The sequence below is a fragment of the Sphaeramia orbicularis genome, chromosome 18 (assembly GCF_902148855.1).
Source record: "Sphaeramia orbicularis chromosome 18, fSphaOr1.1, whole genome shotgun sequence".
Taxonomy (NCBI): Eukaryota; Metazoa; Chordata; class Actinopteri; order Kurtiformes; family Apogonidae; genus Sphaeramia; species Sphaeramia orbicularis.
The window spans coordinates 7,671,603-7,699,602 of NC_043974.1; the positions used below are offsets into that span (position 1 = coordinate 7,671,603).

Here is a 28,000-nt window from a genome sequence, read left to right on the forward strand (position 1 = left end):
TAACCTTTTTTTTTTCTTCTTTTTTGTATATAGAACATACGTCGTTGAAAAATAATGCACATACGAAGGATACACACCTCCACAGTATTTTTAACTCTTTCTCTTTCCTGTAAAGCTAATAAACAACAGCATTCAACTCGGAAAATGATAACACAGGTAGCAGGTAGAATGGGATCCGATTCAGTCCCCCACCGCCTCTGCCAAAATCCTCCGAAGCTCCGGAAAGATTCAGCGGGGGTAAACTAACCCGCCCCTGATAGCAGGGCAATGAATGTCATCCTCATCGCTATGTTTGCCATTGACAGCAATCCAACTGTTAACTGTACTACACAGCAGCAAATAAGGTGTAATATAGTTACAAAAAATAAACATTAGGCAGAGTTTGTAACCCATTTCTTTATACAAATAACTGCAAAATGCCTATGTACTCTTAAAAAAAATACTAGCCTTGTATCGCTTTGTTTTCAGAGAAACAAGGTTGCCCAGATACAACAAAACAACCAAAAATAAGATGATTATTTTTGCTCTGTAAACTAGAATACAAAAAAGAGGGAAAAGGAAATAAAAGTTTGCATAATGATGCAGTACCCTAAGTTTTCTCTGTAAGGGTTATTATATATATTGATATATATTACGTAGGTCTCATTTCTTTTCCTATTTTGCCTCCCCAAACAAGACAAATGTGTTCATAACAGCTGATTTCCAACAGGACAAAGTTTCAAGAATGCCAAAAACAGCTAGAAAATCTGCATATTGAAATGAATTCAGATATGGTGTTGGATAAACGGGTGAAGGGAGAACCATGAAGGCAATCAGACGAGAATGACATAGAACGAGCAGTTTCTGAATAATGCTCCAAATAATTTAAGGAGGCTCCTTTGCCCCCCACCCCCCCCCCCCCAAAAAAAAAAAAAAAAAAAAAAAAATCTAGCTCTACTGTTTTCTTGTCATAGCATTAGAAATCGTCAAAGCAACGTATTTGCCGTAGCATGTTAAGTACACAAAAACATCTTCCAAACACAGGAAACTAAAGTCATCTCGAGCTGCAGCTTAAATATTCTCATTATATTTGACTCTTTGTTCGTTAAAGGGGGGCGGGATCTCAAATTATTCATCGTGTACATATAACACACATCACAGGAGTTTAAAACATGGATCTGCTGAGGAAGGGAGGTTAGCTTAGTGTCCTGCCCCTCCAGAGGGCGATAAGGGGGTAAAAGGGGGCTTTCTCCTGTTACACTTTCTCCTATTTCTGTACCCACATTCAAACTTTGAACCTCCACATTTTAAGCCACACACCAAAAAAACCCCTCTATCTCACTTTAAAACACCTTGTTTTTGTCTTTTTCAGCTGTCCTTACTGAAGAAGGATGTGAGACCGACAGGCAGACAAAGGCGAGGAGGATGTCTAGAAAGGTAAATCTGTCTGTCTTTGTCAGACATTGGATGGTCCCTGTGCAGTAAACTCCACCCATCTGTTAATTTAAGCCGTATTAAAACAAACTCTGTAACCTTGTTTTGGATGTAAATGGATCTGTGGTACCAAAATCATCTCTTGGATCGCTCTATCACATGCTACAGCAAACAACACAACTGCATGACACAATTACTCAATCTAACCCCAAGAGCAAAACAGAAAGAAAAAAAAAGATCTGAGAAAGTATCAGCTAATCAAATGCCTTTTCCTCCCTTGTAAATATTCAACAAAACCATGTATTCAGACTTTGATAGCCATTTTCATTGGCAAATTAACCAGTCAATTATTTTATTACAAATTTAGAAACTGTCTATGTGATTGAAAAAGGCTGAGTTTCCCAAAGTCTTTGATGTTGTCTAGAATTGTCCAGTTTGGTCAAAAGAACAAAAAATGCTCCAATTACTGTCAGAGGAGGAGAGAAACTGCAAATTATCCAAAATTCTACTCAATTACTCAAATCAATTAATCTATTATAAGAATAGTTGTGCCTTAATTTAATAGTTGACAAGTATCTAACTGCTGAAGCCTTAAACTTTGTCCTATACAATTTGTATCACTTGTAGCACAGCGATCTAGTCTAATCTGATTTTAATGCCAGTTTTCCAAATAAATTGCCCAAAAGCAATAAACCTATTTCAGTGGAAGTGAAGAACCAGATATTTGTAGTTCACTGCATCGGGGGAGTTCATGAATTGCAAAATTTTAAGACAAATTCTTGCAGTCAACTCGCATCTCTCAGTGTGATAAAACCCTATCCAATCAGCTCTTTAACCCAGCAATCCCATCATCATTTAACAATGATTTCAAGACCCCACCTCTTCATCCCTCTGCCCATCCATCCCTCCCTTCCTCTCTGCCAGCGCAGCATCCCTGCTGTGTGGGATTCTGAAAGGATGACAATGATGCCTCTTCCACAAAAGCACTGTGAGAGTGACAGGCCTTCATCCGTCCAAACAAATTAAAACCAACAAAAAAAGAGAGGGCCGAATTAAAAAAATAAAAAATACTGAGACAGGATGATGGCATTAAATGAGAATACAAAACACTGAAATTGTGCGGGCTACGTTAGTGGTCAGTCTGCCACATTTTGCTGTGTGAAAACAGTTGAAGGGGTAATAGTCATGGGAGAGTAGCGTGACTAGAAATGCTAAATATGGGTGTATCAGTGTGTGAAAGTGTGAGAGAGAGGCAACCAGGCACCGGCTCACACTGTGATTGATGTGGGTGTCCTAATATGCGTGTGTGTGTGTGTGTGTGTGTGTGCGTGAGGTTGTAACAGGGCAAGTATGCCCAGCGCGCTGCACCTGGGGCTGAAGCTCAGGTTACTGGAAACCTCTTTACGTCACCCAGAGCTGCTGACGAACAACCCAGCATACATATGTGTGTGAAAAAATCCCGCACGTCATCAAGAGCTGCTGACAAAGAGCTGAAACGGGGGCACAGTGGAGTTACCCCAACCTAAATAGGGCTGCATGACTTCAGCATGTGTGAAAGCAAGTACAGGTGAAGCCGCATGACCGTTACATTTGTCCTCATGATGTGCATACATGCATGTGTCTCTACAAAGCACAGACAGTTTAGTTGCAGAGATTTTGTGCGTCTTCTGTTTGCATCTTGGTGTGAGCGTCTGTACTTTGTGCTTTTATCTTTTGCAGAGTCGTGGGTGCGTATGTCTGTGTTTGTGTTGGCGCCACTCTCCCTCGCTAACCTGAACTGTTCTACGGACCATATGAGGTAAAAACAGAGATCGTAAAAATAAAATTAAAAAAACCAACAACTAAACACCTGCTTTAGTTGGAGAGTGAGAAACAGGGCGGGGCATTCTCCATTTGCTGGCTGCAGCAGCTGACTTTCCAAACTCCTCTGAGCTTCTTTTTTTTTTTTTTTTTTTTTTTTTTTAAACATGTTATAGTGATCAGCAAAACCATTCAGACTTATAACAGACAGAATCATCCAGCATTTGATTTATAGCCGGCATTATTTTCCTGCTCTGCTCAGTACCATCAGAAAAAAAAGTGCGTGAACATGTGTACCTATTGTGACAAATAAATAATATGATGTGAGTAATGCTTTAAGGTTATCCCATTGCAGCAGTGCACTGTGATGGACCCATACTGGCGCAGTACCATAGCTTCTGACACCCAGTCAAATTCAGAGAGGTGCTCAGAAAATGGCACCCTTGAAATGTGTGTCACCAATTGGGAATGCTGTGCAAAATGTACTCTGATTGTGTTCTTACAGATGCTGGTTCTGTGTTGTACCTGACGCGGCAAAATGGGTTCAGTGAGCGCCATACTTTTGCAACTCCACTCTGAAGCTAAAATGGATCCAGCCATGAGCTTGTACCATTTAAGGGGCGATGCCTTCAAAAAAATATACAGATTTGACCACAATGTAATAACTGTACGGTACTGTGTCAAGGATGGATTATGCATGGGATAAAAAAAAAAAAATAGTTTAAGTTCAATGCAACATAAACATTTCCAAGTGTGTACTGTAATGCCTTTAGTGTTCCAGCCTCCCTTTTTAATACTGTACAGAGAAGCAGAAGCACATCTATCTCCCCTCAGTCAAAGTTCACTGCCTGTTAAATAAGCCTGTTTAAGAAGAGAGGGGAAAGCAGCACACACTGGTGGCAGCATCAATTGTGAGCGATATGGGGCAGGGGTGGGGTGGTGGTGAAATGATTAAAACAAACAAAAAAGCAGGACAAGATATGCATAAAAAACACGAGGAAAATAAAAGATGAAATACACTTAAAAAAAACTGCAAGCATTTTTTGTCATCTGTAGTGATGATGTTTTCTGTGTCTAGAAGGGAGCGGCTTCTCAGTCTGAGTGAAGGTCAGAGGTCACCAATGTGGGGGGAGGCCAAAGGTCGCAGGTAGAGTCAAGTGTCCCAAGAGGAGGAAGGTGAGGAACCTCTGTCATCCTGCTGCTCAGTCTGTGTGGAAAATCAGAGAAAAGAGACATAAGTGATTTATCATTAAAGGCTGCACTGCATCATTAACACAACAGCAGACTGAACATATATGGTGCAAAAAAGGGGTCTGCAGTTTCCAACCAGTTACATTAAACACTTTGCAAGACAAAGACAAAAGCAATTTAAAACCCATTTCACATACATACTGTATGAAGTACAAGGAAAGTTGGCATCTAAAGTCAGTGCAACTTAACAGTCACCAATCAATCAAGATAAAACTGTCAAAATTCTATTTAAGATACTTAAGGGCTAAAATTCAGATTATTGGATATTAGACTCTTTTGAGACCCTTGAAAACTGAGAACAAATGTTGCAAATTATCACACAGATATTACCTTAAAAAACAACAACACATTGTTGAAAAACTGTTTAAAGACCCTCCAGCCAAAGCAAACAAATACACTAGACTACCTGCTGTTCACTGACAAATCAGTGAACATACAAATATTGTTCCTTTCTAATTCTGAAACTTTGGACACCAGATGTTTCCTGCTCAACATTTCCAGTGTATTTGCACTAATATTCAGGAAGTTCATATGTCACACAATAAACATTGCGCACTAGATCCTGATTAGCTGTAAAACATTTGCAATAGCACATACCCAGCTGGTTACTGACATTTTAGATAAGCACAAAGAAATGCATGAATGGGGACACATGGACTGTATTTCTTCAACCTGACTGAAATCCTTCTGATTATATAGGTGCTAAATGAAGTGATCTGATAAAATGTGTGTTTACACGACCCAGAGCAATTAATTGAACTTTTCTGACATATGTGAAGTGGTTCCACCTGCTGTGAAGTGTCTCATCCTCTGCCAACTTTACTGAGAAAACTTAATTTGCCAATAAACAATGGACTAACATGTCCTGGGGACAAAATTTATGTTTCTGATGCTAATTCTACTTAAACTGCACATTGATCACTGGAAATCTTTTAGCAGGAGAAGAATACAAATAAGGCCTTTATAAACAACATGTCGCAAAACAATAAACATGGAATATATTTATTCCAACCAGACAAAAAGATTGTTCTAATATTAACATGGCATTTGGGTGTTAGTGTTTTCCTATCCAAGGGATTATCACAAGGTTTAAGTCACCCTCTCTTGATCTCCTCTGATGGATGTTGTTACACAAGACATTTTTATTCTCATTATTAGTGAAATATTACACTGAACACAGCTATTGTCAGAAAAATAAAAACGTACTTGTTTTGAGGTGAAGAGGTTTTTAAAGTCCTTTTCTCCACCCTACTACAACTCGTCTTGAACTCAGAGCTGACTCTTGAGTAAAGTGAGGTTTGAAGGCTCCCCATGTCATTTCTTTACTGCCAAAACAACTGTTTTCTATTTGCCTGATGTAACACTCACACACACAGAAACTGGAATGTGCTGTGGCTCTGACCGCGGTTTTGGCCTGACAATATTAGTTGTTTTTGGACATTTTGAAGCTGAGCGGTGCAGACTAATTTTGACTGGAATCTGTCCTGCTCTGACTTGGGCCTTCCTCACACCTCTGCAAGGTGGCAAAAGCCTAGTTTCAGTTAACTGAAGGATTTTAAGGGAACTACATAACCCTGGGCTGCTGGAAAGCCCTCAGTCGGAGATACAAGGTGAAGGTTTGGGTCAGCTCAGGACCGGAAACTACCTGCAACCACACAGGGAAATGTTTATAACGTCCACACATTTCCCTGAGGTTATTAAACACAGCAATATTATTCAAGAGGGTGTGGCTATGGAAACATGCCATGTCTCCTTGAAATTACAGTAAACTTGCAAATATTTATGCTTTTGTGTAATAGTGTGATCAAAGTGTAAAGCCTTTTCAAAGATGCAAGACATCTCCATTCAAAGAGATTTGATTTGCACATAAAAAAGGGGAAAAATGTGTTTGGTGTCTGGTAAATAAGTGAGTGTGGTCAGTGAACTTTGGATTGTGCTCACTGCCAATAGTGCAGAGACACACAAACACACATATACAGTTTGTTTCTTGCCCTGCTATCATGGGCAGACCCAGGCTGTCAGGTTGGCTGTTTTGGTGCGGCCCCGTCAGCCCCAAATGACCCTGGCAATGGCCGTCGTCCAGCTGGGTTATTCCACTGAGAGCGAGGCTTTGTCTAACAACAATGTGAGCAGCACGCCACAATACAGATGCTTTGACAGCGGGCACTGCTGGAATGCTGCTCCTCTGTTTGTCAGGCATGGGGATGGAGGGATGGATAGACTGATAAACAGAGAGGGAAAGAGAGGAGAAGAGGAGGAATGGTACACAAACTCCCAGTCTAGTCCAAATCAGAGCAACACAAAAAGCAAATGCATAAAACATGAACCAGAGACAAACAGAGTGACCACAAGCTGGTAATTAAGAGCAGTTGACGTGACCGAATCAAACTTCCTGAGGCATGTTCTTACCAAAATAATTGTCTGATATCAAGACATTCAGGTGTGTTCAATGCTGGGAGGTTGCAGCTTGTGGTGTGCGACTGAGCCAAAAAATCATATCATGTTGGTTTTTTACTCACAATTACATTCCGAACTGTGATCTTTATTGTACTAATTTTGAGATGTACTGTGAGAAGGGTGAAATGGCTAAAAAAATGTTAATACTAGTTGTTGTCATGAGAAATGTTAAATCATTATTATTACATATTGTTATATGTGGTTTTAAATAATTCATAAAGGACGCAACAAAATGTATACTTGTAGTATTTTAAACAATTTTTAAACAATTTCCTGCAAAGGATCAATAATGTATCTATCTATTTTACCATTAACCAAAGTCAATAAAGTTAGTAAAATCTGAACTTCTGCTGTTGAAACTTGTCATAAAAGCAAAGAATGACAGAATTACAAAAATGTTTACATCTTGGCCTGTCATATCACTGACCTAGAACTGCTACTCAGCTTCACACAGGATCATGTCTCATGGCTCAACAAAAAGTGAGTGCTTCAGTCACGATTTCTCAGCATCAACTGTTTTTTGGTTTTCATCCACTAAACTGATCCAAACATTCCTGCTATTTAGGTGTACAATCTACAAGATAGGTGTTAAACATGTGACCAGAGGGCCAAAACCAATCCACCAAAGGGTCCAATGGATTGTCTTTTTGCTGTCAGCTATTTCACTTCTACACAGAGATCCAAATATTAAATACAAACCAAATCTGACTACAGGTTATTTATCACTGATATGGCATAATATATCACAAAATGTCCATTGTGTTAGTCATTTCAAATGTTTCCATCTACTTTATTGCTTTCATACAGTATTTTACAAAGCCCGTTTAGAGACATGACCTATATGAGGACAGGAGAAAAATTTATGTCAACACAAAGGCTTGTGGGTTAGATTGTCATTGTTATTTATCATCACAACACATTTAAGGCCTAGCCTATTTATGGTCAACGTTAAATATGCATATGTATACAGATGGAGTGTTCCATCTGTCCTCTGCGTTCATTATGTGCATATTTCTGTCCATCCTCTGGGAGCAAACAGAGAATACGGAGCAGTACCACCAGACACTGACATTTATGAAAACTACCCTTCTCAATATCAACATTAGTAATACCTCCTCCGTCACTGCCATGTTTGTTACTGACCGTCTTCTTCTTTTCTATAAAAACTCTATTATTCGTGGTATTCGGCCAGTGTGTTATTTCGGAGTGGCGCCCTCTGGTGGATTGACCGCCAAACACTCACTCCAATGCAAAGAATGCAGGGAAGTATAAAAGCAGTGACGATTACACTGTTTGAAACAGATGTGTTAACTGAGCTTTGTGTACATGTTATGAATTCTAAACCTTTCTAAGGGAAAAGATTTTAACTGTCTGTAAAATTAATCAATGTGCAGAAAATTGGTCTTTGTTAATGTTTTTAATCTACGTATTTGGTGATATGTGGTTTTGCACTGTACAGGAAGGGAATGAAGAACTGCAAATCTGAAAAGTAACTAAAGTTAATAAATATAAAGAGACAAATATAGTGTTGTAAAATCTTTGCCTCTGAAATGTAGTGATGAAGAAGTATAAAGTATGGGGTCTGAGTTAAAGTGCATTCCACCACTAGTACCAACCCAAAACATGAAGTATTTTGGGTGGGATTATTCAAAGTCATCAGCTCTCCATGACTGGATAAATGGAGCCTCTTTAATGATAAATGACAATGATACAGGTATGCTGGATAGATCACTGTGTCGATAATCTTGTTCTGTGGATAAAAGCAAGAAGGAAACATGGAAAGATCCCAGAAGCATCAGACCAAAATTCAACAGTTGAGGAAAAAGTGATACTGCCAAAGAAGCAAAATGAATCTGAAAACTGTGCCACGACCCAGTCTTCAGATCTTTATTGTGCACCTGTTTTTCCCTCTCACTGTTTTCAATAGTTAAAAGTCAGACAGACAGGCAGACAGATGGACAGAGAGCAGTCTGAGGTCTCTGGGTTCACAGCAGACCAGACATGGACTTTGATCAAAACAACTCTCTTAGGACACAGGCCTGACTGACCTGAGCTGACCTCAGTTAAACACACACACACACACCACAAAATCGGGTTATAAACATGCTGTTCGCCAAACACCTGCATTAGCTAACAGCTTGTTGTGTCATTGCAACACAGGCAGGTGTTCTGAGCCGTGACCGTCTCTCTCTGTCCCTAAACCAATTCACACAGCTGGGACAACAGATGAAAGGCATCATGGGAGTGGACAATGGGCGTAACATGTTGACCTGACAGCTAGGGTGACAGTCTTTTGAGGGTACATCGAGTAACAAAAGTGGGCGAGGAATCGATTGGACATTTTACATTACATTTTACATCCTGTCAAATCAGAATGCAGAAATTTTTTTTTTAAATCATGAAGAGGCGGAAGAGGGTGGAGCTGGTTTCAGCTGTAAATAAAAATCAGATTCTTATCTCTGATTTTCAGTGACACGTTTATCTGTTTCCATGACTCAAACGCAAGGACACAGTGCTTTGAGGTAGGGCTGGGTATCATGGCCAATTTCCATAATCGATTCAATTTCGAATTGGTTTCCTTTTTTTTGTACAATTAACAGTTTTATTTCTTACATTCATATTGTGCATACGCAACAAAATGTATTTTCTTGACTAGAAACATTTCCAGAGAAGCAATTGCAAACACAGATAAAAATAAATTAAACACAAATAAAAATAAATATAATTTAATTACTTTCAATTTAGTATTTCTTGTAAGTATCAAAAATACAAGGCATTAATACATCTTTTTTTAAAAAAGGCATAAACATTGCCTTTTTGTAGTTGGATTTTGCCAAAATTAGGCCGTGACAAGGTAAGAGAAGGCTTTCAGCAAGCCATGCACCATGTTGGCTGTGCTTTTGGGAAATTAACCGTGCAAATCATGGGTGCATGTCTCACTGCCTAAATCTCTGCTTATCACAATCATAAGAAACTAGCCACACATTTGACAGTAGCCATAATGAACAGAAACCTAGCCCTCCACAGGGCTAACGTTATGTTAGTAAGGTACATTAACGTTAATCTCATGGATTTGCGCTACGTTCATTTTATTTTTATCTCGGGTCCTCGATCATTTTTTGTAATTGAGATACTCTAATAATTCTAGGAATTGTTTCACCCCTATGAAATATTATGGTAGAGTGCTTCAAGATAAACAGTTGGTGGCGCTAATTTTCCATTCAGGTGTTAGTAAACCATAGAAGCGAGGTGATGTGTTTATAAAAGTCAAATCTCAAACAGTGGAAAATGACGTAGAAATATCAATGGGAATGTGACATTTGTGTTACTTTGATCCAGCTGACTGGAAAATGGATCAACTATTTGGCAACAAAATACAGTCACTTCAAACAGCCTTGAACCATTGATTTTGTAATACTACTACTACTACTACTACTACTACTACTACTACTACTACTACTACTACTACTAATAATAATAATAATAAGGGCAAAAACAACAAAACTTTTTTATAGAAGAGCTTAGCACTATTCTTAGATAGTAGGAAAAAAAATTTCTATAGGTCCTGTGTAAATTATGTTAGATTTATTTTGGTTTATTTAAACTACAGGTGTCCAACATACAGCCGGTGGGCCTAAACCTGCCCACCAAAGGGTCCAATCTGGCCCATGGGATGAATTTTTGAAATGCAAAAATTACACTGAAGATACTAACAGTGTGTCAGGAGTGTTAAAATCTTTTTAGCTCATATTCCACATTCAGACCAATATGATCTAAAGTGGATCAGACCAGTAAAATCTATCATAATACTGGAAGGGCTCAGAGCGTCTGTGTGTGTATCGGCACAATTCTGACAAATTGAGAAATTTTTACCTGGCAAATTTGGTACCTACAGTTGTCATATATATATATATATATATATATATATATATATATATATATATATATATATATATATATATATATATATATATACACACACACACACACACACACACACACACACACACACACACACACACACAGGGTGGGGAAGCAAAATTTACAATATTTTGAGGCAGGGATTGAAAGACAGTGTATGACCAATTAGTGTATTGAAAGTCATGAGAATTTATTTGCCACAAGAAAATTTACATAATAGAAAATGTTTTTATTCTATGTGTCCTCCTTCTTTCTCAATAACTGCCTTCACACGCTTCCTGAAACTTGCGCAAGTGTTCCTCAAATATTTGGGTGACAACTTCTCCCATTCTTCTTTAATAGTATCTTTAAGAAAGTCAACATTCCTGTGTGATGTTCTATTGGTAGCATGTTCTAAAACGCCCCAAATAGCATAATCCAGAGGGTTTAGATCTGGGTTAGAAGGCAGCCATAAACATGATTCCCAAAAATTGCTAAAGTTGGATTTGTTGCTGTTGTCAACAAGTGTTTTGGTGTTCTTGTGTAAGATTTTAACTTAAAATCATATTTTACTGCATTTCTAACGGTCTTGTTGTCTTACCTCAAGTTCAATTGCCATTTTTCTCATGGATTTGGTTGGATCCTTTAGGATTTTGGATTTGAGAGCTTTAATAAAAGCTTTGGTACGTTTTTTGTTGCTTCCTCCACTTCCAGACTTTCTCCTAATAGTTTTGCTCATAGTCATTCTCTTCTTTACATTATAAACAGTCTTTATGGACACTCCCAACTATTTTGAAATCTCCTTTGGTGTGACGAGTGCATTCAGCAAATCACACACTCTTTGACGTTTGCTTTCCTGATTACTCATATGGGCAAAAGTTTCTCAAAAGGTATGGATAATAGTGTTAGGTATGATTATGACATCAATATATGTTTGGTTTCAAAACAACTGACGTAGTGCCTGCTGAGAAAAAACAACTAAATGTTCATTGTAAATTTTGCTTCCCCACCCTGTACGAGGCCCGTTCAATAAGTTCATGGCCTCACCCAGAACAGAACAACACAGACTGATAATTTATATTTTATTTTTCAACATAATCTCCATTTACAGCAATGCACTTGGTCCATCGATGTTCAAGCATCACTATCCCATCACGAAAGAATGTAACATCCTGTATTATGACAACCAGTATTTCTGGGTGAGGCCATGAACTTATTGAACAGCCCTCATATATATATATATATATATATAATTTGTCAATAAAGTCGAGGTCGACTAGTCGTGCGACGTCGTCGTCACATTGACAGCAGAGGAACACCACAGACACACAGCCATTCAACAATGAGCAACTTGTTCTAACATTCACTGCAACATTAACAACGTATAGTAAAGAGCAGAATACAAAACTTGCAAGACAAGCATCAACAGTCCTTCTCAGATATTTAACCAAACAAAATAAAACATAGGCTTGAATTTTCTTTTAAATGTAAGTGAACAGCATAAAGTGGGAAAAGGTTAAGACAGCGGCAGCCAAGACGCACAGCATATTAGAGAAAAGAGCGCATTGTCTTCATGAAATAAATGAACAGAATAATTATAACACACTGGCTGTCCAAATTATCATTCAATATTGGTCATGTTTGCATGGTTCACAGAACATTACTTAGACAATAGTTTTTCTAGATAATCAGTTTAGCAATCCTACTCTGCTTCCTACCGCTTTTGTGGAATTATTTGACCCGCACCGCAAATAAAGTGACATTTTTTGGACGCACACGCACCCGAACTGATCCATGCATCACTGCCTTGTGCTCCATGTTTTCATGTAGAAAGATAAGAGTATGGACATGCGCTGAATGAAGGCTCACATGCTGTCGGGTGATGGAAGGGAGAGAGAGAATAAGACACGACTAGTTGACTCCTCCAAAGTAACGTCAACTTGTGCCACAGACGTCAACGTGTCGACAAACCGTTTTTTCTGTTAATGCTCTAATATCTATCTATCTATCTGTAGATAGAGAGGGAGAGAGAGAGACAGACAGACAGATAGATAGACAGACAGACAGACAGACAGTCCCATCCTGAAAACAAACATGCAACTGTAAGGGTTTCAAATTGACCGTCAATATTTATTAAATCCAAGACAGATACACAAAAAGGGTAAACTTGTCTAACACTACCCCTCTCCAAATAAAATACAAAGGGCTTCTTCATCTGATCAGCCATGATCAGCAGTGTTTCAAGAATATATATATAAATATTTCCACTAGGGGTGTAATGGTACAGAAAATTTTCAGTTCAGTACATTTTCAGTACATTAAAGGAGACCAGTGGGGGGGGGGGGGGTTCATAAGCTGGTTAGCCACAGTGCTGCTCAATGCTCACCTGCTAGCTGGCTGCAAACTGTGGAATGGATTTCCTGAACAGAGGTGTGTCTCATTAGGCCGCGTCTCCTTGAGACATGCCTCCATTCAGGAAATCCATTCCATATTTTGCAGCCAGCCAGCAGGGCACAGATCGGAAATCTCCTATCTGTGAATTACATTGGTATTGGAACCCGATACCGATACTGGATCAGCCCCACCCCCCAACCCTGCCCGTGCACAAAGAATGACTTACTAAACAATTCTTATGTTACTACTTATAAAATATATAGACTAACATCTTTTCCCAAAAGTCTGCTCTCCCCAGCATAAAAACTAGTGATGTGTCGGTCGCGAATGAAACGGCTCTGAAAGCCGGCTCTTTGACGTGAATGACATGAGCCGGCTCCCGATTGGGAGCCGCTTTGTCCCATTTGTTCGTTCGTTCCCCCCCACCCCCCCATCCCCCCGACCAGAGGGGAGAGGGGCGGAGTTACACACACAGCAAGTGCACGAACAGGAGGGAGGGAGGGAGACGAGAGAGAGAGAGCAGGGACCACAACGCAAACAGACTGGAAAGGTAAAAAAAAGTTGAGAAAATGAGTGACAACAGGAAACGCAGCAAAATCTGGACACATTTCAATTACACTGACCAAACTAAGGCAGAATGTAGAGTGTGCAAGACAAATCTCATATAGAGCTGGCTCCACAAACAACCTGCACCGGCACATGAGAACTGTTCATCCATCAGTGAACTCGGAAGAAAAAAGACAAGCAAGTGAACGTGATATTAATGAAGGTGCCAGTGAGTCTACTGCAACTGTTGCTGCTACTGCAGTATCTACAGCATCGTTGTGAAAGCTAAGAGTTTGAAATAGTTAAAAGTTACTAAAGGTCATTTGTGAATTGTTAAGCATTTCTTTTTGCACTTTCTAATTTATTTATTTTTAATCACTCTGTAGAGTGTATAAATAAAGGTGTATTTACATTTACATAAACATTTGATATAGTGCATGTTTTGTTTTTTTTTACATTAGTGATTCATATTGCACATAACTTTACATTATTGGTGGTAATAAATTAATTTAAGCACCAAAAAATCTTAAGAGCCACTTGGGAGCCGGCTCTTTTTGTGAGCCGAGCCAAAAGAGCCGGTTCTCTAAAAAGAGCCGGAATTCCCATCACTAATAAAAACTACCACATCTACAACCTATGGTTCCCCACAGGTCACATACTAGTACTATCATATGCCGCGTTTCCACTACGTGGAACCAGCTTTACTCAGCTTGGCTTGGTATTCCTGGAGACCATTTTCCATTAAAGGATACTACTGACTTTACAGTACCTGGACGTCATAGTGATGTGGTACATTATTTTCCGTGTCATCTGCTCAGAGAGTTGCTGAAAACTCGCTCATTCTGTGTTGTCTCATCTGAATTTTTACGTCGGCCACCAAAGACTGAATCTCCTCGACCGGCCATGGTGTAGTTTTGGGCTGTCATCATGTGGATTAATGTACTGTCAACTTCCACATATGTTTTTTGTAAAACGGCGGGTCACAGAGAAAACTGTCTGACCAATCAGTGGTCTGCAGTGTTTATATGTCACAGTTTAGTATCACTTGGAACCTCGGCAGAGGTGATACCAAAAAACTAGTTCCGGGTACCAGATTTCAGGTCCTTTTTCGTAATGGAAACACAAAAAGGCCGAGCTAAGTTGAGTTGAGTTGAGTCGGTATCACATAGTGGAAACACGGCAATAATAACCTGGAAATAATGACAACTCCAAATTTTTCTCTTGTTTTAGTGTAAAACAGTAAAATTCCACAAAAAGTTGATAAACTATCCTCTCATGCAAAATGTGAATAACCTGAAGAAATGTGAACAACCTGAAATATCTTCAGAGAAGTAAGTGCAATTTTAACAATATTCTGTTATTAAATGATTTTTGCATTTGCAGATCCACTGTGTAAGTTGTAATGCACATGTGTAAAATTGTAATTCATTTTCTTAAGAAATTTCAGGTTCAGGTTATTCACGTTTTAAGGGAAACTTTGTAGATGTAAACATTTAAATAATGTAATTTTACTTTTTTCCACTGTTATGTTACTTGTTTGGCTCACTTGAGATCACACTGGGCTGACTGTGGCCCCTGAGTGAAAATCAGTTTGACACCCCTGATTTAAGTTGTTACTCTAAAAATGTCACCAGAAGCCGGGTGGAAAAGATGAACGAAGCCTTTGTGTCTGCGTCACTCTGAGCTGTTTTCAAACACACATTTGCTCACATTCAGACTTTGTCTAATAAAGTTATCTAACATCACATTCCAGTAAGTCGAGTGGTTCTCCAGTAAAACCCTGCTTTATCATTACCGTGTGTCTGAGTGAGACAGACTGCAAGACAGAGGGGAAGCAGGACAAAGTATGAAAAAGACAAGAGGGTAGGGCAAAAAAGAGGGAGGAAGATGGAGAGACAAAAAGACAGCAAGATCAGAGCGAGAGAGAAGAGTGGAGATGAGGGAGGCTCAGTGATGGAGTAATGCACAGGACCACCGATGGTTCCTCACTCAAACTAACTGAAAACAGTGCTGAGACAGTGTTTACAACCATTCATTACAGCCAAGACACAACATTTCAGTTCAAGTAAGCATGGCAGACGTATGACACACATTCTCTGCATCACCAGGGGCCAGTCTTAGATTGTGCATTTAAAAATGTCACTGCTTCTCTGCAAATATTACAGATAAATTTGTGGACTGTTTTCAGGATTTAAATGTTTGTTCTATAAAAATGCTAAAGCGAGTAGTCCAAAAAACAAAGTTTACTTTCAGATATAACTTTACATTTAAGTCTTGCTATGTTTTCTCCTTAGAAGAGATTAATAGCTCTAAAAAAACCAAACAAATAAACAAAGAACTACAAGCTAAATTTCCTAAATTTATTTCAGGATGATAAACTCCGGCTGAGTCCAATGCAAGTAACACATTTCTAGCTTTAGTTTTTCATTGGATCTCTGTTGAAAAAGCAGATGGCAAAAAGCAGAAATTTACAACTCTGGGAAACACCTCCTTAAATTCTGTAATCCTCCAGGAATTTATTGACCAATGGGAACCTTTGCTGGTGCCGAAGTCCTGGGGTTAGAGATTCAATTCCCTGTTTAGTTCAACAGACACCAACACTGCCAGGTTTACAGATTCCCATGGCTGTCACTGTAGGCCACCCAAGCTACGATGTCGGCACTTTGAATTAAGGTGCTCATCAAACTGTGGAACATTATTCATCTGCTAAATTTGAGAAAATGTCAACCTGTGGGGGCCACAAATACCGTCCTGTGACAGTCAGGATAGCTGGTTCACAAGCAAAAACTGCTTTGTGTGCATGCATGCTGGTTAATAAGTCTAACATCTGTGGCCGTACATATCTGGCTATTTGAGAAAGAGAGAGTGAACTACCTCTGTGTGCAACACACACAGCAAAAAAAAGAAGAAGAAAAAAAAAAGGTGGGGGTCCTGTTACGAGCAGCGCATGCCTTGGACTGGCCCATAAATTTATGTCAGTCTGGAAATAGACCTGTAAATATAGAAGGCCCTGGCTGTAGAGGTGGGAACGAGAGAGGAAAGGGCAGCCTCGCACCACCTTCACATCTTACTGCCCCCACCACCTCCTCTCACTTTCTGCCTGATAACCCCTACCTCACACTCTACCTAACCCTTTGCCACCTCGTAGCCACATGGCTGGCACACGGGGGGTGGGAGAGGGACAAAAGGGCAGGTTCCCACCACCCTAAAAACCTCCTGTTGGACCTCCACGTCTCTATGAGGCCCATCCTTGTGTTTGTCAAATACCACCCAAAACATTCACTATGTCAAGTCTTTAAGATGCTACACTGCTTTAACTGACAAAGAAAGGCATCAGATCAAAGCAGAAACCTGTGAATTCTGGCATTTTTGTTTGAAATATGGCTTATGCAATTGTTAAAAATGCTGATAATTGTCGAGAATGTTGATTTGTTGAAGGCCTGATACATTATTCTAATCAGCATAACTAGAAACCAAGACAGAAGTACATAAATATGCAGTAACTTTATTATTTGTTATTTTTTATTAGTTGTTACAAAAGTTAACATCTGGAAAAAAGAGAGCTACACACTGGAACTAATTTTGGAGAATGATTCTCAAAAATATTACAGACTAATTTTCACACACCTAATTTATAACTAGATAAATTTAAACTTTCTAATAAATGGGCATAATCTCAACTCAGGAAGGAATTATAGTACTTATGCAGCAGGGCTGTTCGTGATCATTTATCTCTGTTACTTTGTTGATTAATTATGAAAACATCAGGACAATTTTAAAAAAAAAGACCAGATCAGTTGTTTTTTGTTTAAGTATCTGAACTTAAAAAATGTCCGACTGACAAAACTTCTGTTCACACTTCCAGCAGCATGTGTAAGGACTCCATTCTGATATTTTTGCTTTGGCTGCTCTCATTTTTTAAAAAAGTGGATAGCATCTGGTTCCAGTGTCAACTGGTCACAGCCCGGAGACCAGCCAACATACCCAAATGATAATAATAAAGACATCACACGCAGCATACGTTCTACAGAAGTAATAGTGGAGCACAGCTTCATTTATAAACTAATAGGCAGTGGGAAAAGTGAACTTGCAAAATGATCACTATGTGGGGAATGAGAATGACTTTTCAATTAGGCTATGGCTTGTCATTACAACAATAATGGCTGCTACTTCTGTGCAGGGATGTGTAGATGCACAGTCGGACCTAGGAGTGGTTTGCTTGTGAAAGGAAATGAACAGACAGGGACACTTTGAACTTCAGATCGACACAAGTCATGACAGTTAAAACTAAGGTGACACTTCCAAAACAAAACAAAAAAAATATATTTACAAATGTACAACCACTGTGGGAAAATATGGCCACTTCTGCTTGCTTAGCCTGTCCTAGCTATTGTCACCTCTGTAAAACTGTAAAAATGCATTAAGTGACAGTGATTATCACAATAATTGGTGTTTCATGTTGACACACACGATGTATGGAGTTGATAAGTTCTGCTAACGACCCTGGTCACCTGTGTTACAACACAAGGCATGATTGTGGTCTTAAAGTTGACTCCCTTGTTGCTTATAATACTTCTTCTGGACTTGCTGAACACACCCATTTCATATTTTATTTAACATCATGGCAGAATGCAAGACTAAAACTCTCTGACAGCTGGATGGAAAGACAGCCTCCCCTCTCTCTCCCCTCCCCATTCTCCTTTTCTGGGTCAAGGATCCAGGTGTGCCTCTATCAGTTCAACGGCGCAGCTGAGAGGAAGTGCATTCCTGAGTGATGATGATGCGTTTCCTCTCGGCCCTGCTGTGTGCCTTGACACGCCGCCATTGCAATTACAGCACCACATCAAAGGTTGCCTGCCATTACTCAGCGCACACAAACACACACCTACCTAGATGCGCAGCTCAGACAGTAAACACACACATAACAAGCACAGACTCTGTCTGTAATCTGCACACAGAAAACATGCACGAGCAAATAAACACACATGCTGATCCAAAACTCTGTGTGTGGGCACGGATTAACATTTCTGAATGTTACCTTTAGCTGCACACACACACTTAATGAACCTGCTGGCAGCAGCTGAAAACAAAAGTACACACAGACAGACGGACAAACACACACAATGGGATGCATTTGAGTGCTTTGAGAGTCAGTTGATCTCCTGTGTTAGTGTGCACACATTCAGCCCTGCGCATTTACCCCACATTCACTCACACACAAGCTCTTTCATCTCCATTCAACACAACGATAAACAAATGAGTCAGTCGGTGCTCGCAGAGAATCCTGACTCACACTCCTCATAGACACAGCAAGAGGAGAAAGAGATTCAAGAAGGAAGTGGGAGACGGATATCATCTAGGAGGAAGTGTAACATCCTCTTTATCTGCATACACACCATCTTGAACACTGTAAACGTGCTCCTGTTTTCTAATGCTGCTGTAGCGTTGTTGGACAGTGGTCTGCGGGATGTTTTAGACACGAGTAGATGGACCACAAATACAGACAGCAACTACTGTAAATCACATTACAAAGGAATTTATAAAGGAAGTCAGTGGAACAGCACTCAGTACTATGATTCCGCTTTAACCAACAGCAAGAAACACATTATCACAGCATGCAAAGATTAAGTAGCTAAAATTATTTACCGAAAATCAACAAAATAATAATTCAAGGCACTGCCCTGTTCTTTATTTAATTTGATTTGTTGCTCATCTGAATATTACCATACAACAACTAGGGATGCAATGGTACTCGGGAAAACCGTGTACCATTCAGTCTGCCCTGCATGGGACAATCTGCCCTTATGGACCAAGGGATTTTGGTTTTGCAATTGATTTTGTGTTGGCGCTTTATGTATTGCTCTCTCTCTCTGGACATGCATGTGAGCATGCAGCGTGGGAAGCCCCGCCCCTCACTGAGAGACAACGGATAGACTTTAGTCACATCAGAGTCCTGCACAGATCAACTGCTTTTCCAAACCGGCACCTACCCGTACCCACGTACATTAGACCCGCAACGCGACCCAACCTGCGATTAAACACACTGTCTACACAGTAACTCACTTTTAAGTACCGAGACACGCCATTACAAGAAAATGCGTATGGTAGACAACTGTGTCGTTTTTATACCGCCGTTTTCTTTTACATCCCTTTGCAGAACAGGAATTTATTTATTTAAAAAAAAAAAAAAAAAAAAAAAGCCTCCTTTGGGCCCTATGTGTGCACATGCCTGTTTTATACAACTGTATACAAGCAGTCAAGGAATAAGAAAGGGTTCTATTGTTCAGTACAGAAAGTGTTATTTTATTCAGTAGTGACATAATTTGTTCCTACAGTGAAATTCAGATTTTGCTGACAAGCGAAATAAAACTATAATTTTGGGAGAGAAAAAAAAAAACTGTTCTCTTTATGCACAAAACATCTACCAAAACTGAACTGAAACCGTGGCACCAAAAACCAAGGTACGGACCAAACTGTGGGCTACCTGTACCGTTGCACCCCTAACAACAACGCATACCATACAACAAAATCAGTCACAAGTGGATCTAAGAAACACTAACTGACAGGTGACACTAACTGACAGGTGATTTGTTAAGCTTATGTAAAAAAAAAAAAAATACAGATTTAAAAATGTGGATCAAGTTCAGTCACTTGCTTAAGGGCCAGATCAAGTGAAAGTGAACACCAGTGTCAAAAATTAAAGTTTCACCAATCATGTTTCAAATAGGCTCATTTTTTATCTTAAGAATTCTATTTTATAGAATTGTTTACAAAATTTCAGTAGGCCTATCACTTGTAGAAAAAAAAAAAAAAAAGATATAATCAATATCCACTGTCACCAGTCACAAGTGTTTGCTCCTGGAGGATTCTGTTGGGTTTCTGTAAATTGGCTTGAGAGTCTGGTTTCGACCGGCTCTATATGTAAAGTGTCATGAGATAACTTTTGTTATGATTTGGTGCTATATAAATAAAATTTGATTGATTGATTGACTGAATATAAAATGAAACCTAAAAAGGACAAAAATATGTAAATGCACAATTAACTTTAATAATAATATCTTTCTCGCTTGTATAAGTGATATTTTAAGTGTGAATCTGTATGAAATAATTATTCAACAGTAAAAGAATATAGAAAGGTTATGTACAATCCAGTTATTTGTAAAATATGATCTGATTTTAGCTGTATATGTCACTTCAATTGTAATATGTATGTTAAATAAAAGTTTATTAGCATATTTGTAGTGTTTTAGTTCCAACAAAGTCTTTTATTCTGATACTGAACAAAGTGACAAACTCAGTTCCCACCTGTCCCCGCGTCACAACTTATTTGTGTTCATAAAAACTTTTAATTTAAACATTTTTATCTAATACTAATCAGTTGTAGTTTAACATAATAGATAAAGCTGTAGATTTCATTTAGTATCAATTTCTTATGAGAATAGCATGTTTTGTACATTTGTGTAAAGTGGGAAAAAAAAAGATGTTAATTTTCAGTCCCCATGTCACGCAGCAGTAATTTAAGTATTTTTACCCCAAAATTTTATTTTTGTCAACTGTAGCATGTGTCATGTGAAAGTACTTACTGAGACCTATTCGTACATGTATTAAACATGAGGATAAGCTATTTGGTTTTCAACACAGAGCTTACTGAACATGAAATCTGTCTGTGTCACCACTTGATCTGGCCCATATTCCAAAACAGATGTGTCAAACATACAGCCCATGGGCCAAAGCCGGCCATCAAGGGGTCTGATCCAGCCCAAAATACAAAAATTACACTGATGATATTAAGTAATCAAGGATGTTAAAATCAGGTTCCACATACAGACCACTATGATCTAGAGTGGATCAGACCAGTCAAATACCACCTTAATAACCTATAAATAATGATAACTGCAAACTCTTCTCTTTGTTTTATAATAAAATAAAATAAAAATACATGAAAATGTTTACATTTACAAACTATAATTGAACAAAATATGTGAGTAATCTGAACAAATTTGAACAACCTGAAACGTCTTAAGGAAAATAAGTGTAACTGGATCAATAGTCTGCCTGTTATTAAATGTTTTGTGTCTTTGTAGATCCACCGTGATCTGTAACTTATAATGCACACGTGTGAATGATTTATTTTATTTTATATAACCTTTATTCAATCAGGTTTGACCTATTTGCGAGGGTGACCTGACCAATAGTTCAGCAACACACGTCTTAATAAATACAAGTTAAAAGACGGATTTCAAACCATAAATTATAATAAGCAATAGTTTAGAGGATTGTAAACAGTTGGATTTTTTACAGTGTAGTGGTTGGTCGTCATGGTAACAATTTATAAAATTAGATACCGACCAATGGTATCTCAGCTGTTGAATAAAATAAGATGATGCAAAATATTGTAAAAATTACACTTACTTTTCTTAATAAATTTCAGGTTGTTCATGTTATTCACATTTTTAAAAGGTAGTTTGTCAATGTAAGATTTTCATAACATGATTTTAAAATTTACACCCTAAAACATGTATAAAAGTTTGTATTTGTCATTATTCATATGATATTCTGTTATTAAAATAACTTTAGTAATTATGGCCAGATTGTAGAAAGTTTTCCCAGAGCTTAATGTTTTCTGGAAATAAAAGGAAAGTGCAGCAAAGGCTGTGAGCACACAAACACCCACACCTGAGTACACTGTGCAGACTTCCACATGCACAGACAGGCACAGAGAGACAACAGTGGCAACAAACATGGGAAGGAAGGGCCTTTTTTGGATGATTCTGTATCCACTTGACCTAAGATAAACCTCTGTTCATTCAGCAAGCTAACTGACTACTAGTCTGCTGGCACACAGCGTGCTCCCAGACTTCAAGATGAACCATATATTGGTGCCACTTCCTGTACCAGCACTGTGATAGCCTAGAATCCAGTTCACTGGACAGATGCCTTCAAAGACAACAGCTCGCTGCTCAAGGCGCTTGAACGCAGCCTTGTCAAGATCACAGAGTGCTGTTTGAAAATAGATTCACTAGAGGAGCTGCAAATTGATATAATGTGACTAATAATAGCGCACAGCACTTCGAGTTATTTTTGTTTTCACTGAGGAAAAAATATCTTCACACTTGTTCTTTTCTACTTTTTATATTAGAACTTGGGTGCACACAGAGCAAGAAAACATATTTTTCTGCACACTGGCTGCTGTTGCTATGTAAATTTGAGCAAAAAGGGCTGTGTGACATGGGCCAAAAATCAAATCAATATTTTTAGGCTAAATGGCAACAGACAATATATGCCTATGTATTTTTTGTCTGAAGTGGGCAGAAGTGTTTAGGTTTAAGTCAATACCACATGTGGGATGTCAGAAGCACTTCTATTAAAGCATGACTGATCAAACTAAAATGCAAAGCTAGGGCTTCCTTCCCTGTCTGAAACTATACAGCTGCAAAAAATGTAAATCAGGGAGTAGATATGAAAAATAGCTTTGGCTATATTAAATGAAACAGGCCTACAGTATTTCTCACAGAATTAGGTTCTGTGTGCACTAAATGATATGGGACATACACTGACATAAATGGTGTTGTCTGATTCTATATTGTGTTTGAAAAAATGTTAATGTTAAAGTTGATATACTGCCAGGCCCTACTATCAAATACATTATTATATTCATGTCCTGCAAAAACTAAAAATTATGAACACAAAAACGCAGCTGTCAAATTGAACATTATTCAGCATTAGAGATCAGAGACACTCACCCTTTGTTGTCGTGGTGACTCCATCAGATTTGCTGAAGTCTATACTGGCATAGGCTCCATTCTCTGGCAGAGGAACCGTCCCCGTTGTCACTGAACCTCCGTTGTCGCTACCAGCTCCTGACATCATGGCTCCTGTGTTACTCCCATCCTCCTTCAGCTCTAAGGCGATGTAGTTGAGACCGTTCTGGTAACCTATGGACATGTTCCTGCACATTCTGCTGGCTCCAGCCCCTGAAGAAGAGGCAGACACCGAGGTCCCAGAGGCCATGCCCATTTCAAAGGCTCGTGTCTGAACATGGTGAGCTGGCGAGTCTCCGAGACCCTCCACAGACATCCACACGCTGTCGAAGGATGCTGAGCTGGCCCATCTGGAAGTCTGACCCTCTGTTAGGAATGATCCGTTGGGGGCTATGGGGTTAACCAGAGTGGGATGTGTGACTGAGGATGAGGGGCCAAGTCCTCCTCCGGATGGAGTTGAATTTGAGGAGGAGGTAGAGGAGAACGTTTCAGAGCTGTGCCTCCGCCTTCCTTGGGGGTCTGCCCGAACCACCTTGGGCTCGACCCTACCCGGGCTGGATGGAGGAAGAGTGGGAGAAATGGATGAGGAGGAGGTGGAGGGAGCATGGCCATAATGCCCCTCTAATACACAGAGATGCTGCAGCATGGCTGTAGGGCTTGTTTGTGTCCTCTCTCTGCTGAGGTTAAAGGTCATGTCTGTGTAGTCATCCCCAATTGCCCTCCAGTGACCTCCAGCAGGGACTCCAGGGGAGGCCATTGTCCCAGGATTGCTAGCCAGGGGTCGAATATAGCTAGGTGGGTTCCAGGGAGCAACAAGGCTTGGTCTGGGTGATTGGTTCTTACTTAAACATCCAGCACTGTCCTGTTGGTCTGCTGCAACCTCCACACTCATGTAGTCCTGGTGAGTATGGGGCTGAGAAGGGGAGCTACGGAGGTCGCTGGATTCCAAGGAAGGCGCTTCATCTTGGGCTGAATAGGGGTAGGCAGGGGGCTGCTGTTGATGTGGAAAGTGATCACCAAACTCTATGTTAATATACTCTCCTGGACTGGAGGGCCCTTCAGAGCTACCGGTAGCAGGGACTGAGGTGGAGGTGCCTGCAGACACTGTGGAGGGCTCACTAACCCGCAGTGGACCATGGAAACTCCTCCTGCCTAACGGGAGGCGGTTTGGCCTGACAACACGCCGGTCTGCCATTGCTGCAGTTGTATGGTGAGCCCCATAAGGTGGGGGTGGGTGAGAGGGGGTGGAGGTGCTACTACCGCCCCCACCCCTCTTCTCTGGTGTTGATAGTGAAGCTGTGGCAACTGATGAGTAGACAGGCTTGGCAGGAGAACTCATGGGTACGTACTCACCATACTCTTTGTCATCCCTATCTCTGGTGGGGGCTTTATAGGAGCGAGGGAGGGAGAAATAAGGGCTATAAGACTTTGGGGTGCTCTCAGGTGTGCCAGGTGTATAACACCCACTGCTCCCATCATTTGACAGCTTGCGACCCCCACTACTGCTGTATGACATGTCCATATATTCCCCATTCTCAGGTCTTTCTACTAGGCTGTCACCTCCACTTGCACCGCCCATGCTTGAACTACTGTGAGGGCTTGGAGAGGCTTGGACTGGTGATGGGGAGCTGCCACTCCCCCCTGGGAGCATCATCATGTAGCCGTGAGAGTCTGTGGAGGATTGAGACTGGAGCTGAGGGTGATGGTGGGCTAAACGGGGACCTAAAGCTGGACTGTGAAATTGAGGGGAATGGGAGACATGATGGGGGTAAGAGCTGGGTTGCATAGGCATGTAGTCAGGAGGAGTGTCCCGGGGTGACGCAGCCACACCACACATCATGGGCATGTAGCCACTGTCTTCCTTGGCAGAAGAGGAGGAAAGTGGAGGGCGTTCACTGCCAGCCTCCGTCCGAGAGAGTGTGGAGGGACGGCTTTGTTGGCTATGCTCAGAGCACGAGCTGTAGTCAGAGCGGAGCGATGAGGAGGAAGAGGAAGGCCCACCACGAAGCAGCCCACTGCCAAATGGTAAAACCACATCTGAACCCTCATCCAAAGAGAAGTTGGTTTGGGTCATTTTTTGATAAACTGCCACCCCAGAGCCACCCGTTGCTCCACCTGTGGGTCTGGAGAAAGAGTGTGTCCTCCTCCTCAGGGAAGATGAGGAAAAGCGTTCATCCTCTGTTGTTGACGTGCTTTCATCCCGTGGTGTATCACCACCACTGTTGTTTCCAGAGCCTGCACTGGTGCCAAACACCTCCCTGTTCCAGCCCATTGCCATGTAATCATTGAGACAGTTCTCCTCTCTAATTGGTGGGGTGTTGCCAAGAGAGTCAGGTGTGTTACTCCGCACCCGGAAGTACCGGAAATCACCAGGACTGGAGCCGTACTCATCTGAAGAGTTAAAGCCACCATCAGATGGAGAGCCGCATATTGAGGCGCTTGATGGGCGGGTGAGAGTGTCAGAGACAGAGCCGTGGCCGCTGCTGGAGGAGACACTCACAGGACTGGTGGTGGAGGGAAAGTGGGAGACAGGAAGGGATGCAGAGCGGGCATGATAGGTGGATGATGTCCCTGGAATGGCTCTGACATACCGTCCACTACCAGTGCTTGTACCAGCATTTCCTGTGGTGACGCCACTCCCACTGCTGCTAGCACTGCCCTCCTGACGACCATGATGGGCTCGTGCTGAGTTAAGGTGAACTAAACTTCCAGTGGCAGAGCGAAACGGCCTGTTCATCGTCCCCTCCCCTTCACTGGATGTACGGAAGCGATAACCGCTGGCCCCAGAGCTCTTACTTGATGGTGGCGTTCCGACAACGGATTCTGTCCTCGACCGCCGCTGCAGCCCGGTCTGGCTCGGTGGCAGGTTGCCCAGGTGGCGCCGTGTTGTGATGAATGGCATCGGGTTGGAGCCTGATGACTGGCTCTTGCTCCTGGGCCGGAACTCAGCAAAAGCTTTCAGGGCTTTCATCGTCTCCAAGATGGTCTCATGCATATTTTGCGCCACAACAGAATCATCCACCTGCATCCATATCTCCCCAGGCCCGATGGAGGAGGAGCGGCCCACCTCAATGAAAAAGAAGCTTTCTGAATGTCCACAGCGCCTTATATTCATCAGCTGAAGGTTAACACAGGGGGTTTCAGAGTTCAATTTAACGAGGTGAATGGTTTTAGTTGAGAGGCATAGCCGGTAAACACCAGTGAGGTTTTTAGTTTGACCCAGTCCCTTCGGTTTCACATGAACTTGCCACACCTCTTTGAACACAGTACCAGGAGTGACTGTACCATATCCATCATCTAAATCATCAGAATCCAAGTGCCCTTTTTTGCCCTCATTCATCTGCTCACTGACAGCTACGTACCAGTCCTCTTGCTCCTGCTCGTTTTCAGCCACAATGGCAAAGTATTCGTCCTTAGTATAAAGGGCAATGAGGTGCTTGTTTTTGGAATCCGCCCTTTTGTTTACCGTGAAACACTGGTAGAGGTAAATAACCCTTTTTGGGGAGGAAGGGGCGACCGCTCCGCCGCTGGCTGCGGCCGCGGCAGCAGAGCGCAGGCTGTTCCTGAATTTCTTCTCGCTGTCGTAGTACTCCAGGCGGCTCGGACCGAGGTGGCTGGCAGCCCGCAGTACAAAAAACCTCTTGTGTCCATGTTTTTGTTTCCGTAAATAACCACATTTCCGAATATCATCCACAACGTCTGAGGTATTTGCGACGTTCACAGATGCATATACATGGCTGCTGCTGCTAGCGGCGGAAGAAGCGGCGGGGTCCTCGGCGGTGTGTACCTGGCTGAGAGACGAGGAGGAGGAGGCTTTCCTGCCCGGAGACTCTGCGATGTTTTCTCCGGAAAGATGCTGCTGCTGTTGCTGTGGAGCCAGCTGGTGGTGATGGTGCTGCTGGGGATCTTTTGGCGGGTGGTGGTGGCTTAGGTGGTGATGGTGGAGGTGGTTGGAGGGCGGCAAATGTTGATGAAAACGAGAGCCTCCGCCACCGCCGATATTAATTAACGGGGAAGGGGGTTCCCCGACCGACCCGTCTCCGTTTGCGGTGGCTGCCGCAGATTTTGTCCCCACGTCCCTCTGCTGCGTCTCCAGCATCAACATCGCTGCCTTTCCTTCTTGGTAATTCGTGAAATTTGCCATCAGCGAATACAATCAAAGGTCACTTTACTAGCAAGCTAATCCGAGTGGACCTAGACCCCATTCTTGTTTTGGGAGAGCAGCTCCCGAGTCCGGCTAGGCCAGCTAACGTTGACTCGCACGGCTCAGATTTGCAATCCTCACAGACCGGCTTTGATATTCCGTCAAAAAACCCGTTCCTTTGCCCTTTTAGCAGCAAGACAAGTTTTCCAAGGCGGGCTTTTTAAGAAATGAAGCCTACCGTGCGCAACATGACCACGTTCAGCCGTGTTTCTATAATCGGGAGGATCCGGCTAGCTCGGTTAGCAATCCGTTCTCTTCAGCTCCTGTACACATC

General features: G+C 41.2%; 1 protein-coding gene across 1 annotated transcript; it reads right to left on the bottom strand.

Annotated features, from left to right (window-relative positions):
- Positions 1 to 944: 944 nt before the first annotated feature.
- irs4b (insulin receptor substrate 4b) lies at positions 945 to 28,000 on the bottom strand. Its single transcript, XM_030162251.1, has 2 exons — positions 23,505 to 28,000; positions 945 to 4,420 (listed from the first exon to the last, which is right to left on the bottom strand). The coding sequence occupies exons 1-2, from the start codon at positions 27,664 to 27,666 to the stop codon at positions 4,416 to 4,418; spliced, it is 4,167 nt and encodes a 1,388-aa protein (XP_030018111.1). The 5' UTR covers positions 27,667 to 28,000; the 3' UTR covers positions 945 to 4,415.

What these genes read in the sequence shown, in the direction of transcription:
- irs4b (XM_030162251.1), bottom strand. Translation starts at nt 27,666, where the DNA reads ATGGCAAATTTCACGAATTACCAAGAAGGAAAGGCAGCGATGTTGATG.